Source organism: Alexandromys fortis, unplaced genomic scaffold (genome assembly GCF_014885135.2).
Source record: "Alexandromys fortis isolate MF-2015 unplaced genomic scaffold, M_Fortis_MF-2015_v1.1 scaffold_495, whole genome shotgun sequence".
NCBI lineage: Eukaryota > Metazoa > Chordata > Mammalia > Rodentia > Cricetidae > Alexandromys > Alexandromys fortis.
In genome coordinates this window covers 141,207-157,090 of record NW_026068369.1, presented here as the reverse complement: position 1 = coordinate 157,090, position 15,884 = coordinate 141,207, and the positions used below count along the sequence as shown (strand labels likewise).

The window sequence follows — 15,884 nt, the reverse complement described above, 5'->3', positions numbered from 1 at the left end:
ACCTAATACCTATACTCCTTAATGTATTTCACAATATAGAAGCAGAAGAGTCATTGCCAAATTCCTTTTATGAAGCTACAGTCACTCTGATACCAAAACCACACAAAGACTCAACCAAGAAAGAGAATTATAGGCCAATCTCACTCATGAACATCGATGCAAAAATCCTCAACAAAATACTGGCAAACCGAATCCAAGAACACATTAGAAAAAGTATCCATTATGATCAAGTAGGCTTCATCCCAGAGATGCAGAAATGGTTCAACATACAAAAATCTATCAATGTAATCCATCATATAAATAAAACTGAAAGAAAAAAAACATATGATCATTTCATTAGATGCTGAAAAAGCATTTGACAAAATTCAACATCCTTTTCTGATAAAGGTCTTGGAGACATTAGGTATACAAGGGTCATACCTAAATATAATAAAAGCTATTTAAAGCAAGCCGACAGCTAACATCAAATTAAATGGAGAGAAACTCAAAGCCATCCCACTAAAATCAGGAGCACGACAAGGCTGTCCACTCTCTCCATACCTCTTCAATATAGTGCTTGAAGTTCTAGCAATAGCAATAAGACAACATAAAGGGACCAAGGGGGTTCGAATTGGAAAGGAAGAAGTTAAACTTTCTTTATTTGCTGATGATATGATAGTGTACATAAGCGATTCCTAAAACTCCACCAAAGAACTCCTACAGCTGATAAACACCTTTAGTAACGTTGCAGGATACAAGATCAACTCCAAAAAATCATTTGCCCTCCTATACACAAAGGATAAGGAATCAGAGAGGGAAATCAGAGAAGCATTACATTTCATGATAGGCACAAATAGCATAAAATATCTTAGGGTAACCCTAACCAAGAAAGTGAAAGATCTATTTGACAAGAACTAAGTCTTTGAAGAAAGAAATTGAAGAGGATACCAAAAATGGAAGGGTCTCCCTTGCTTTTGGATTGAGAGGACCAACATAGTAAAAATGACAATTCTACCAAAGGCAATTTATAGATTCAATGCAATCCCCACCAAGGCCCCATCAAAATTCTTCACAGATCTTTAGAGTACAATAATCAACTTAATATGGAAAAATAAAAAACCCAGGATAACCAAAACAATCCTGTACAATAAAGGAACTTCTGGAGGCATTACCATCCCCAACTTCAAACTCTATTACAGAGCTACAGTATTGAAAACAGCTTGGTATTGGCATAAAAACAGAGAAGTTGACCAATGGAATCGAATAGAAGACCCAGATTTTAACCCTCAATCCTATGAACACGTGATTTTCGATAAAGGAGCTAAAAGTACACAATGGAAGAAAGAAAGAATCTTCAACAAATGGTGCTGGCACAACTGGATGTCAACCTGTAAAAGAATGAAAATAGATCCATATCAATCACCATGTACAAAACTCAAGTCTAAATGGATCAATATCAATTTGAACACACTGAACTTGATAGAAGAGAAAGTGGGAAGTACTCTACAAGATATGGGCACAGGAGATCGCTTCCTATGTATAACACCAGCAGCACAGACATTAAGGGCAACATTGAATAAATGGGACCTCCTGAAACTGAGAAGCTTTTGGAAAGCAAAGGACACTATCACTAAGACAAAAAGGCAACCTACTGACTGGGAGAAGATCTTCACCAACCCCGCAACAGACAAAGGTCTGATCTGCAAAATATATAGAGAACTCAAGAAACTAGACTTTAAAATGCTAATTAACCCAATTAAAAAATGGGGCACTGATCTGAACAGAGAATTCTCAAAAGAAGAAGTTCAAATGGCCAAAAGACACTTAAGGTCATGCACAACCTCCTTAGTGATCAGGGAATTACAAATCCAAACAACTTTGACATACCATCTTACACCTGTCAGAATGGCTAAAATCAAAAACAACAATGATAGCCTTTGCTGGAGAGGTTGTGGAGTAAGGGTTACACTCATCCATTGCTGGTGGGAAGGCAAACTTGTGCAACCACTTTGGAAATCAGTGTGGTAGTTTCTCAGGAAATTCAGGATCAACCTACCCAAGGATCCAGCAATACCAATCTAGGGAATATACCCAAGAGATGCCCTATTGTATTACAAAAGCATTTGTTCAACTGTGTTCATAGCAGCATTATTTGTAATAGCCAGAACCTGTAAACAACCTAGATGCCCTTCAATGGAAGAATGGATGAAGAAATTGTGGAATATATACATATTAGAGTACTATTCAGCGGTAAAAAAAAAAATTACATCTTGAATTTTGCATTCAAATGGATGGAAATAGAAAACACAATCCTGAGTGAAGTAACCCAGATCCAAAAAAGATGAACATGGGATGTAGTTGCTCATAATTGGTTTCTACCCATAAATAAATGATATTGAGCCTATAATTTGTGATCCTAGAGAAGCTAAATAAGAAGGTGAACCCAAAGAAATACATATAGTTATCCTCCTGGCTATTGGAAATATACAAGATTGGCAGGCAAAAATTGGGAACTTGGGGGTGGGGTGGGATAGGGGTAAGGGGAGATGGGGAGATAAAAGTGAGAAGGGGAGGATGGGGGGAAACTTGGGGGAATGGGATGGTTGGGATAAAGGAAGGGTGAATATGGGAACAGGGAAGTATATATCTTAATTAAAAGAGCCACCTTAGGGTTGGCAAGAGACTTGACCCTAGAGGGGCTCCCAGGTGTCCAGGGAGATGTCCCCAGTTAGCTCATTGGGCAGCAGAGGAGAGGGAGCCTGAAATGGCCCTATCTTATAGCCATACTGATGAATATCTTGCATATCACCATAGAACCTTCATCTGACAATGGATGGAGATAGAGACAGAGACTCACACTGGAGCACGGGACTGAGCTCCCAAGGTCCAAATGAGGAGCAGAAGGAGGGAGAACATGAGCAAGGAAGTCAGGACCGCAAGGGGTGCACTCACCCACTGAGACAGTAGGGATGATCTAATGGGAGCTCACGAAGGCCAGGTGGGCTGGGACTAAAAAAGCATGGGATAACACTGGACTCTGAACATGGCAGACAATGAGGGCTGATGAGAAGCCAAGGACAATGGCACTGGGTTTTGATCCTACTGCATGTACTGACATTGTGGGAGTCTAGCCTGTTTGGATGCTCACCTTCCTAGACCTGGATGGAGGGGGGGAGGACCTTGGACCTCCCACAGGGCAGGGAACCCTGACTGTTCTTTGGACTGGAGAGGGAGGGGGAGAAGAGTAGGGAGAGGGGGAGGGAAATGGGAAGCTCAGAGGGCAGAAATTTTTTCAAAAAAAAAAGGAATTTGGCAAAGACTCTTCTGTTTCTAGTTTGTGAAACACATTATGGTTTTTAGAGATAGCAGGAAAAATGCTGTGCCATTTTAAAATGCCAGCTTTCTGGGTTGTCTTACCAGTACAAACTCTGACTCTTTGAGGCAGGAGGTCCTGCTACAGAGAGAGCATTTGAGTATTGTTTGTTAACACACTGTTTCAGCTTGCTTGCCAGCAAGGACCTTGAAATGCCATACAGTTCTCGCAACAAACATGGCTCCAGGTGGTACCTCTACCATGAGCTTGGAATTTCAGAAAGCTAAGGAATGGGCTGGATCAAGCTGTCAAAGCCACAGCTCAATCCTTTCCATATTGCTTAGGAAATTAAAGAATCATGGGGTCAGAAAAAAGAGAGATATACAGAAATAAGAGAGCCAAAGATGAAGTAACCTCTAAATGGTTTAGAGTATGTTAAAAATATATGCAGTCTAAAGGTTAAAGTCCTTAAAATTAAAAAGAAAGAAAGAGAGTAGTTGGGTGTGGGGATACAAACCATTAATCCCAACTCTTGGTAGACAAAGGCAGCAGACCTCTGTGAGTTCAAGGCATGGTGGTACACATCTTTAATTCCAATGCTTGGAAAGCAGAGGCAGAAAGACCTCTGTGAGTTTAAAGTGCGGTGTCACATGTCTTTAATCACAGATCTGGGAGGTGTAGGCAAAGAGACCTTTGTGAATTCATGGTGTGTTGGCAAATCACCTTTGATCCCAGTACTTGGGAGGCAGAGGCAGGCAGATATCTCTGAGTTGGAGGCCAGCCTGGTCTATAAGAGCTAGCTCCAGGAGAGGCTCCAAGCTACAGAGAAACCCTGTCTCAACAAAAACAAAAATAAAGGACAGAAGAAGGGGCTTTTTCTTTACCTTATAACACACAGAGGAAGAAAGGCAGACATAGACACAGTGACAGAAGTTTAGTCTTTAGAAGCAATCAAAATAGAGATTCATTTAAAGACTGTTACTTTTAAGCAATTGGATGCTACTTTGTCACAAGTTCAGAAACATAGCCAGGCAAAAATCACTTGAAGATGCATTAAATTCAAAATAGTCCTACACAGATGCAAGAATTGTGATGACCTTGTAGGGATGACTGATCAACAAGCAGCTTTAGAGCTTACAAAATACTTTGTTTTCCTGGTGATTGCTTTTACTATAGATAGAACATCTTTTTTTTTTTTTTTTTTTTTTTTTTTTTTTTTTTTTTTTACTGTGTGGGTTTTTTTTTTTTAAATGAAACTAGATCACTGCTTACAAAAACCAGCACGAGCCCTCCTGCCCCTCCCTTCACAGTTCCCTTGGCTCACCTCCCTGTCTCAGAAGAGCTGAAACAGAGCAGGCATGGAACAGCTGCCACTACTGGGAAGAAGTGCTGGACTCCTACTCTGAGCACTTACAGGGTGACAATTCCTCCATGTTCGTTCCCTGGGGCCTGAAGGCTGCATGGATAGCGGTGCTCCATGTGCCCTGGCTCAGACCATCATCCAGACCAGAATGAAATGATGTGAATGTCCCCCCCACCAGACCTCCCTCCTCCTAAAGTTCCTCCACCCCCCTAAATCTAACCCACTACTGAGATGAGGCCCAGAATTGTGAGAAGGCATAGGGCCTACAGACTGTAGAATTTGAGGCTCCTGTCCATGCCTGTTGAAGCGATGAACTTGGCGTGGTGCCCAAAGGCCACTCCAGTGGTCAGGCCACTATGCTCTGTAAAGTGAAGAATCTCTGTCCACTGTTTGCAGATGTAGATCTGGACATCTGTACCCCCAAGAGCCAGGTAGGTTCCACTCTGGTCAAAGATCAGTGACTTCACCTCAAAGTTGTTGTCCAGCTGCAATGTCTTGAAGTTCTTCAGCTTGCGTAAGTCCCAGAGCTTGACTGAAGAGTCATCAGCTGCTGTGGCCAGGTAGTACCCATTCTCAGAGAAGGCGATGCTGGTAATGGGGCCAGAGTGGCCAGGAAAGTTGGCCACATTGGTACGCTCCTTCAAGTCCCAGATCTTGATCTGGGAGTCCATGGTTCCTGTTCCAAAGATGAGTCCATCAGGGTGGAACTGTGCACAGGTAAGAGAGCAGCCGGATGTCTCATCTGTCACCTTGGTGAGCACACGCCCTGTCTGGATGTCAGAGAAGGCCCAGTACTGATCATCAGAGGAGCTCAGGAGATAGTCTCCAGTAGCATGGAGGCTGAGGCCTGTCACTGCGCTCTCATGGGCCCGAACAACCTGTACACAAGAGGTGTTTGGGACCGACCAAATCCTGATAGTGGCATCTGGGGATGCAGAAAACACCAGTTCTTGAGAAGGATGAAACACCACGCTGGTGACCTTCTTGGTATGGCCTTTGAGAGTGGCCAGGATTTGCTCAATACTCTTATCAAAGACAACAACGTTTTTGTCTGCTCCACCAGTGAGAATCTTGTTGGTGTCTGAAGGACAGAGGTCCAGAGCAAGGATCCCAGGAATGCTAGCACTGTGTAGCCCCACATGGGATGCCACCTGCCGGTACTTGCTGAGATCTTCAGGTTTCACTAGCTCCTCAGGCACAGTCTTTCCTCTCTTCTTACGCTCCGTGGTTAGCACAGTAGCCTTGTCTTGAAGCTTCTGGATAATCTCAGGGGTCATTCCCACCAGCTCACCCAAATCCATGGGTTCTCCTGCACCCACAACACTGGGCTGTGAGCTTGGCACTGCCTGAGGTACAATAAGACCAGCCTGTGGTTTCAGAGTAGCCAGAGCTTCTCGAGCAGCAATGACTTCCTTGGTGAGATGGGCAATGACTCTGCAGGCAGCATCGTGTTGGTACAGAGCATGCGACAGCTCCTGGCGGGTTGTCTGCAGCTGCTGGCGAAGGGTGAAGCTGTGCAACATGACGGCATCCCACTCATCCTGCAAGGCTTTCAGAATGGCTGGGATGCTGGTGGCAGAGGGAGGCTTGGGCCGGATTGGGTGAGCAACTTTGATGTCGATGAGCTGCTCCTCAGAGAGAGGCTGGTTGTTGATAGGATCTGTCCCATTCTCTGCAATGTACTTCTCAATGAGTCACCGCTCATACACATGATTAGAGACAGGGGACACGCATGGATGCTCTGGCACTTCGTTGGAGATCGAGCAGATCAGGGACATGGCGCCGTCGCAGCGCTGCCAGTCGCCTCGCAGCGGACTCCCAGACTGATAGAACATCTTTTAATTAAAAGTTTTCACTTAGTACAGGAAATAATGAATTTCAATATGACATTTCAATACACACATATCATTGTAGTTTGTTCATGTTCTTCTGTACTCTTTCCTTTTTCTACTAGTCCCCCTTCTCTCCCAAAATAATTAACCTCTCTCTTTTATGTCTTGTGTGTGTGTGTGTGACATGTCAAAATTCCTTTATCCATTCATCTGTTGATTAACACCTAGGATGATGCCATAACTTGGCCATTGTGAATACTGCCACAAAAGAAACAGGGGCTCCATTGTCTCGCTGTAACTGGCTGGCTCAGATTCCCTTGCAGCTATTCGGAGCAGTCCTGCAACTACATCATGTGACAGTTCTATCATCAGTGCTTTGAGGAACCTGCACTGTGATTTTCCACAGTGGCTGGATTGACATCTCCACCAGGTTTCATTTTCTCACATTCTTGGCAGCATGTGATGCTACTGCTTTGTTTTTGGTGGCCATATCGACTGCAGTGAGATGAAATGTGAATGTAGTTTGACCTTGCAGACCTGCCGCTGTCTAAGGATGTTGAACATTTTCCCTACCTTTCTCAGCCATATTTGCCTTTCTTCTTCTAAGAATCATTTGTTTAGTTCATTGGTCAATGGATTGATTGGATAATTTGGATATTGATATTGGAGTTGTTCCTATATTATGTATATTAATTCAGTGTCAGGTATAGAGCTAGCAAGAAATTCATTCTTTCTGTATGTGGTGTCTCCACTCTGCTGCCTATTCCCTTTGCTGTTTTATAAAACCCAATCTGTCAGTTGTGCCTCCTGAGCACTTGGAGCTCTTGTCAGAATGTCCTTGCCACACGTTGCCTCTATCGTGACATGTTCTCCCCATTTCAGGCCAGCAGTTTCAAACTTGAAAGCCTTCCATTAAGGTCATTGCTGCAGACCTAATTGACTTCTGTACAATTAGGTGAGAGATAGTGACTTAGACTAATTCTTCTTCAGGAGAACATACAGTTTTCTCAGCACCATTTGGTGAAAATGTGGTGCTTTCTGTGGTGTGAGGTTTTGGCACCTTTGTCAAAAGTGAGGTCAAATGATAATCTGCGATTCCAGAACTTGGGAGATAGTGGCAGGAGCATCAGTAGTTCAAGGCAAGACCATCCTGAGCTGCAAGGGATCCTGTCTCAGACACACATGCCAACCTGTAACTGTGTGGATTTACTGAGTCGCTTTTCTATTCCTTTGTCTTTGTCTCTGTTTTGGTGCTGGTAGCATGCTGTTTTTGTCTCTATGGTTCTGTAGTGTGACAAATTAGGGCATTGCCATGCTTAGGATAGCTTTGGTTATGTGTGATGTTTTGTGTCTCTGTGTAAATTTTGGAAGATCTTTAGGAATTCTGAAAAGAATAACATTTTTATTCTGATATGGATCGCACTGAAACTGTCAATTGCTTTTGGTAAAATCACCATTTTCACAATATTAATTTTGCTAATTCATATCAGAAAGTCATTCTTCAAATTGTTTCTTTGGTCTGTTAAATCTTTTATTATTTATGAAAATTTATTTTATGTGCTTTGGTGTAAAGGTGTCAGAGCCTCTGGAACTGGACATTTGTGAGCTGCCATGTGGGTGCTAGAAATTGGAGCCAGACCCTCCAGCAGAGCAGGGAGTGCTCTATTGCCAAGCCATCTCTCCAGGCCCAGTGTTTTACATTTTTAGTTTTGTATTTGTTTGGTTTTTATTGCTTTATAAATAATATCATTCAAAATTTCCACTTCCTCCCATCCTCCCACTCCTCTACTCACCCACTCCCCTCCCCCTCCTATAACAATTGCTAAATGTTGTTTTACATTTTTAATTGTAGGGCTAGAGAGATGGCTGAGCAGGTAATGGCATATGCTCCTAAGTCTGAAAAGCACCATTCAGTTCCTGGGAGCTATTTGGTTGGAGTTTTCCTTGGACCTCTACACAACTACAGTGGTAAGTGAATGTGTATACACACACAAAGAAAGAAGTGAATGTGTACACATACACACACACACACACACACACACAAAGAAAGAAATGGAAAATATAATAAAATTTTAATTGCACGTGTCTTCTTTTTGTTTTTTCAAGACAGGGTTTCTATGTATAGCTTTGGAGTCTGTCCTAGAACTCATTCTCTAGAGGAGGCTGGCCTCAATCTCAAAGAGATCTGCCTGCCTCTGCCTTCAAGAGTGCTGGGATTAAAGGCATGTGCCACCACCGCCCAGCTTCATTATAATTTCAGGTGCCTCTAATAAACTTTTAGCTTAAAAGTTAGGTTTATTCCTAGGCAGTTAATTTTTGACTTACTTTGTCTAATTATGTATAATTATGTGTTTTTGTGTATAGCTGTGTGTATGTGAGTGCCCTCAATGAACAGAAGATAGCACTGAATCTCAGGGAACTTGAAACGGAGGAAATTGTCAGCTGCCCAAATTCTAGTTCTCTGGAAGAGAAGCATGGTCTCTTATCAGTAGGCCATCTCTCTAGTCCAATCTCCTAGGTATTACTATTTTTGCAATTGCTAAAGGAATTGTTTTATTTCTCTCTCAGTAAGCTCAGTATTTATATAGAGAAAAATATAATTCTATAGGTTTATTTGGTATTCTGCTACTGTGCTGAAAATGCTTATGAGATCTAGTACTCCTTTGGATCTTTCAAGTACAGAATCTGAGAGGTAATTTGTCTACTTCTGTTTTCTTTTGGCTTCTGTCTCTTGTCTTATTGCTTTGACTAAGATTTCAGCACTGAACTGAATAAGAGTGAAGAAAGTGGACTTTTCACCTTCTTATTCAAAATGAAATGATTTCAGTTTCCTCCCATTTGGTACAATGCTGGTGACAAGGTTGACATACATGGTCTTCATTATGTTTCTGTGGTTGATCTTTCTTGCCAACATAAGTGGATTTGGGCCAGTCGAGTAGCACATTTCTAGAGAGACAGCTCTCAGGAAATAGGCCCGGGGAATGCTAGCGGCACCAGTCAATGAGCTGGGCTCCCAGAGTGAGCAAAGGGGACAAAAGGAAAAAGCAAAGTGAGCAGAGCATCATCATTCTCTGCCTTGTCGCCACTGGCACAGTGTAAAGAGCTGTCTCAACAGCCTGCCACAAGAGCTGGAGCCACTGTCACTATCATGCTATCACAATATGACAGGCTGTATTTGCTCCAAAGCCTGCATAAAATATACCCTTGGCTTCTGAAGGTATTTTGGTCTGGTATTTTGTCAGGAAAATGAGAAATGAAATAAGTCCAGAACCTTGGTACCAGGGTTGGAATCATTATTGTTATAAATGGGACCTTGCAGTCCATAGGCCTTAGGAATGAGGTCACGGGAGAAATGTAGAAGAGTTCCGAGTTGTTGGCTAGAGAAGTCCTCAAACACTGTACAGCTTAATGGGTGGGACATGGGAAGACCAAAATGCAATAGAAATGTAGACAGTGAAGTCTGTGCTCATGAGGTTCCAAGGGGGAACAAGGACTCTACTGGGAACTAGGTTAGATGCCATTTGTCTTATATCCTCTCAGAGAATCTGGCTGCATTCTGTCTATACCCTGAGGAGCTGCAGGAAACTGAAATCAGAAGTGATAGACTAAGTCTGGCATAGGAAACCTCAAAACATCATACTAATTCCTCTGATCAACTAATCTTTACATCACCTTTGTGAGTTGATGGGCGAGGCTGATCTGAAGCTGTAATTAACCAAACCAACTTAAAATAATATTAAGCTTTAATAAACAGAAGAAAGGAAACTTATAAAACTAGGGTGCCAGCGATTCAGGAGAACAGGAACACAAAGAGAGTGAGCTCGAGCACATAGATGCTTTTATTGGCTATCTGTGGCCCTACGGGACACACTAAGCAACATGTGATTGGCTGAAGTCCCCCATTATCTCCCCCTTTCTCTAATCAAGATCGAACTAAACCCAATACAACTATATACAGTAGGAACAGATACCAAATATAAAATTACAAATAACAAACAATATTAAGCAAAAAAAAAAAACATATAACAAAAGTTTTGCTAAGCATTCTATTTCAAGGAGTCTAAAACACTCTGCTTCCCCAGCCTTAGGGCTATGCAGGTGCTCCCATGTTCCATCTTCTCCAGAGTTTATGTTTCAGGCTCTGCCTACTTACCAAGTTGATGAGAGCCCCCTGAACACTTTGAATAGTGGGGAAGGGGAACAAAGACAGGACTGAGATCTGAGCAGGAGTCTCAGGCTCTGTGTTTTCATAAGTCACCCCTAAGTGAACGCTCTGTGGGAGGAAGGGGGCTGATGTTTCTGTTTTCCATCCTGCCAGTAGTGAAATGCATGGCAGAAAGGTACCTCTAGAAGTCAAACTTCCTGCCAACCTCGGGTGACAGTAACAGTTGCTTACATTTACAGGGAGGGCTGGTCTAGAAACCACCATTCCCCTTAGCACCCTAATCAGATGCCAACCCAAAAGGGTCAGCATGTCCATATCTGCTTTCCCATTCTCTGTAATAGTGCCTATAGCTATCTCCCACTCAAGGGCTGTAGCAGGGTGTCTTCAGGCTCCCTGACTTAATCCTTGTTCTCATGACACCAGAGTAGCGAAGGCCAACCCCTTGGTTCCTTCTCATGATGGCACCTAGCCACTGTGATTGGGGAAGGGCACAATGAACATCTTGTGCGATGCCAACCTATCATGAAGCAGTCACTGTCTCATTAAATTCCCCAGCGTGATGCCAGCCTTGCAAGAAGAGTGGGTTTGTCCTACAAATACGACTACCAGTCACTCTTCACCAGGCCCACCTGGTACGCTTTGGCTGAATCATCTGCTTTCTAAATAGGACTTCTTGAGTCCTGTGGAGTAGCTGAGAAAGGGAACCCGAACTACATTCAATAGGTAATTTGGGGTGACTTTAAGAAACGGTATCTTGAGTGGATTTCTGTCACTGCTAGGTAACAATGGGGAAGATAATGGTTGCTTGAGCTACGTCTCAGAATGGCCAGGCTCTGGGCTAGAGCCGGGTCACTCCCATGCATTCTGAGGCAGGCTAGAGAGCAGGAGGCAGGCACTCGGCAGAGCTTAGGCGGCCTCATGGGCAGTGGAGGGGGCAGAGCCCATCCAGTCCCCTCCTGGCCAGACCACCGAAGCCTAGCGAAGAAAACTGAAGGTCCAGTTGATTGGATTTCAGTACTATGTCATAACAGACAGATAATCATCTACTTGTTCATCAAGATGGAAAACTCAGATTCTAGCGATCAAGGAAATGACCAATCTGCAGCACAGCGCAGAAGGCACGTGGATCACTTAGATCCGGAAGAAGGTTTCCATCAATTTGTAAATAATCTGAGTGGAGAAGACTATAGACTTCTGAGAAACAACAATTTGCTAGGCACCGCAGGTCAAAGTACTGTGGAGGAGCTGTTCAGAAGACTACAGCAAATTGAAGAGGGGCCGCCTCGGCTGCCGCCACAGAGCTCAGAAGAAAATGGAGACTCTTCAGATGACGAGTCCAATGGTGACTTTGTAATAGATTGGCTTAGCTCTGTCAGACAGACTGGCAATACAACAAGAAGTGGTCAGAGTGGAAATCTGTCCGGGAGGGCAGTGAGCCACACTAATCCAAACAGTGGTGATTTCAGATTCAGTTTAGAGACAAATGTTAACCGTAATAATGGAAGCCAAACCTCAGAGAATGAAAATGAACCATCTGCTACACGTCTTAATGTAGAAAACATGGATCGCCTCCAAAGTCAAATGGAAAATTCAGCATCTGAGACATCATCTGCCAGAACACCTAGGTCAGAACACAGTTCTGCTGAAGCATTAACAGATGTGCCATCCACCAGAGGTCGGAGGAGGGCAAGAAGCTTGAAACCAGAACACCAGCGAAGAACCAGAGTCAGAGCTGAAAGAAGAAGGTCTTCTCTGCACCCAGCAAATGAAATTCCACGAAGATCTCATCATAGCATCTCATCTCGAACTTTTGAGCAGCCTTTGGCAAACGAGATAGAGGGTAGTTCCAGAGCCCATCACCATGTGACTTTGAGACACCAGATAACTGGACCTGAGTTGCTAGGTGGAGGTCGTTTTGTGGCTTCTGGGTCAAGAAATTCTGCCGCTCAAGGGACAAGCTCTTCAGACACAGATACCAATGGTGAAGCGGCAGGATCTGGTCAAAGACCTCCAACCAGAGACCTTCAAGTCAGAAGAGTTCTGCTGGCAGAAGACTGGCAGAGTGATTGCATAGCTAGCAGAACTCTGTCAAGGTCTCAGATCCCAAACAACACGGTCACTTATGAAAGTGAACCTGGAGGTTTTATAGGCACCTTTACACTTTCTGAACATGCAGCTGGGAGAACCTCTGTGAGTACTCACAGGTTTTCCACTCTTACAATCCACAATAGTGGATCAAGGGAAACTACATCTCTTCTGATTCAAACCAGGTTAAGGCAGAGTACAACAGCTTTTGGTGAGCTTCCATGGAGTGGAAGAAGGAGCTCTAGTGGTAACAACTCTGCTTCCGTCTCCAGCTTCAACCCTGGCTCCAGTTCCATTGGTGAATATTCAGAAAGTATCTCACAGATGTTTGAAGGAGGTATTGAAGCAACCCGACTTTACCCCTTTCATGACAGCCACCTATCTAGAGGACCCACCAATGTCCAGATTAATAACTTGGCAACGAGAAGTTTTGGTGAAAACAATGCATTGAAGACACGTATTATTTGCATTACTGAATATACAGAAGGTGACAAACTTCATGCGCTACCTTGCTCCCATGAGTACCACGTCCACTGCATCGACTGCTGGTTATCGGAGAATAACTCCTGTCCCATTTGTCGCAGGGTCGTCTCTTCTTCCTGGAACAGACATAGGGTTGTTTAATGAGAACAGAACTCTCGATGCTGTGTTGCTGGAATAGTGACCGGCAAATGGAAATCGCTTCCTTTATCTCACGGTGCTTAAATATAAAGTCACAACCTGAATTGCGTCATTGCTTTCTGAGGGAATCGTGTCTTTTCTCTAGTTTCTCTTTCAGGATAGAAAGAATATTTCAGATGTAACGTTTTAGGCCTTCAGTGTTTGATTTCAGTACCGGATAATTGCTAACCTGTTACTGATAATTACCCATGTACACTTGTCATTTTCCCTTTTTTACCAGAAGGTCTGCCTTAGCAGGGGCACCTTTATCATGTTGAGCTCTTTTTAGGTTTCCCAGGCCATAAGAGGGGCATGAAGAAAATTCCCACTCATAAGTTCTATTATGTGTTTAGTAAGGGATTAATTAAAACTATACCATTCCCAGTTATTGACACAATTCAGTCACATTTTCTGAGTATTGTTTGTTCACCTTCCAGATTAGGGGATGATGGATATACCGGTGTAAATAACACTAAACAGGTAGGATCTTCTAAGTGTATTAACTGTCCTAAGGCCATCACAGTGGCACACAATCGAGTGAACACAGAGTTTCATTGAGATATTTATCTTGTTGAAATATTAAAAAGCCTATGCTTGCGTAAGTGAAAAAAAATCACATTCGTTTGTTTCAAAAGGTAAAGTTATTTTGTAGAGGCTCAGTACTTTTCCAATGCACTATTGTATTAACGCACACAAAATTGTAAAGTACCGTGCTTAGAAATGAGAACTGCTTTTTTTGAGCTGGCATAGTAAAACAAACACACCAAACCAAGTGCCACGCTGCTTTTGTAAGTGTGTGGGTGATGAGAGCAGAACATATCTCTATTAAATGTGTTTGAGAACAGCTACTGTGACATGGAAAGAAAGGACCATGTAGAATCAAACTGCGGTAAAACCCAATGGAAATCAAGGATATTAACCTGGATTTAGGCAAGAAGTCATAGAGGGTAAGAACACTGTTCTGGAGAATGAAACATTTTCATGATGACAGTGGTATAGGCATGAACTGGTTTCCTACAGTGACAGCCACAGCAGCTTGACCCAGTATTCAACTTGAATAGATGAAGCAGAAGATCAACAAATTCAGCAGAGCTGTTTTTGGTTTAAAAAACAAACCGCTACCACCTAGCACAAGTTAAATTGATGTTTTTACAATCTGCTTCTCAAAAAGAGAAGGTGGAGGAAAGAGACTTCTAAACCAATTTTAAAGTAGGGATTTCAGTTGGTACAGATGGGTGTGCTTTTGGAAAAGTCTCGGATTTGCTTGTTTTCGAGATTTATCATCTGTGGTAATAGTGCACGCTTGTCAATATTTCATTGCTGTACCTAGCAGATCCAACATGCCACATTTAAAAGACTTATTCATATACTAAGATATTATCTTTTATTGATAGTGAGGCATGTTGGGTTATTTGAAATTCAAATTCTATTTGTGTTGTCCATATGTGAAGATGAGATGTCTTGCTCACATCTGTGGACATTCACTTTATTGTTCTTTTTTAGTGGTAAGACTAGAATGTGATAACCCCAGTACTCTTGCCTGGTTTTTCTTTTAAGACTGATTGGGGTTAAGATTAGCCTTGTTGGTTCCCCGGAGAAAGCTGCCAGGCCAGAAGAGAAGCTGGATTGAGCAGGCACATCCCTGGCCTTTCACCAAATGAGCTAACTACCCAGACTAGCCCGGGATTCTAGAAACTCTTTTACTCAAATATGCTTGCCCTGACTGGTACCACCTTAGCAATACAGATTATTTCAAAGTTCATTCTTACATGTTTTCCTCTGGCTAAGTGTCAAGGGAATGAAATTGTAAATTTGGTAGTTGTTTACAAAGAATATGTACTGCTCTTGCAAGGAAATAATGTCCAAACAAAGCTTCACCTATTTCTTTTTAATATAAGCAGATTTCACTATTTATGGCTCTTATGTAATACATTTTTTATCTTTTTAAAAGAATTATCCAGGTAAAAGTCAGGATTCCTTTATATTTGAGAGCCTCCTTGTCACCTTTCTATGGTTTTCAGATCTGTAGGATAATCCTGATTAATAAAAACAAATCCATTTTCCTCTTGGTTAAAATGTTCCATTTTAGGGGTGTTCATTTTCTTTAGCTCAAAAACAGCTGAAGCATATTCTAAACATGAAGTTGCTGACAACAGGTACCTCCCTGAACGCCCCAAACCTATGACTCGTTTGCAAGGTACTGAAGCCAGAGGTAACTCAAGCAGGATGCTGGTTATGAATGCAGATGTTGAAGCTCTTCGGAGACACTGGAAATCGATCGTCCCATTCCTAGGCTTCAGTAGAATGCACATGTTTTGACATGCATGTGTACCCTTTTGCATAGCACTCCTATCTCTTGGTTTCTCTAGGATGAATACAAGTATTTTTAGTGGGAGTTGCTTTTCCATTTTACCAAGTCCATGATTATTATATATTACTAGTGTTGCAGATGTTAAAGAAATGGGCGGTGGTGGCGAGGAGGAGGCA

General features: G+C 42.6%; 2 protein-coding genes across 2 annotated transcripts; one reads left to right on the top strand and one right to left on the bottom strand.

Moving 5' to 3' along the window:
• Nucleotides 1-4,548: 4,548 nt before the first annotated feature.
• On the bottom strand, nucleotides 4,549-6,496 carry LOC126495467 (pre-mRNA-processing factor 19-like). Its single transcript, XM_050133046.1, has one exon. The coding sequence runs from the start codon at nucleotides 6,176-6,178 to the stop codon at nucleotides 4,919-4,921; it is 1,260 nt and encodes a 419-aa protein (XP_049989003.1). The 5' UTR covers nucleotides 6,179-6,496; the 3' UTR covers nucleotides 4,549-4,918.
• Nucleotides 6,497-9,810: 3,314 nt separating this feature from the next.
• On the top strand, nucleotides 9,811-15,419 carry LOC126495465 (E3 ubiquitin-protein ligase RLIM-like). Its single transcript, XM_050133045.1, has one exon. The coding sequence runs from the start codon at nucleotides 11,475-11,477 to the stop codon at nucleotides 13,359-13,361; it is 1,887 nt and encodes a 628-aa protein (XP_049989002.1). The 5' UTR covers nucleotides 9,811-11,474; the 3' UTR covers nucleotides 13,362-15,419.
• The last annotated feature ends 465 nt before the right edge of the window (nucleotides 15,420-15,884 follow it).

What these genes read in the sequence shown, in the direction of transcription:
- LOC126495467 (XM_050133046.1), bottom strand. Translation starts at nt 6,178, where the DNA reads ATGTTGCACAGCTTCACCCTTCGCCAGCAGCTGCAGACAACCCGCCAG.
- LOC126495465 (XM_050133045.1), top strand. Translation starts at nt 11,475, where the DNA reads ATGGCCAGGCTCTGGGCTAGAGCCGGGTCACTCCCATGCATTCTGAGG.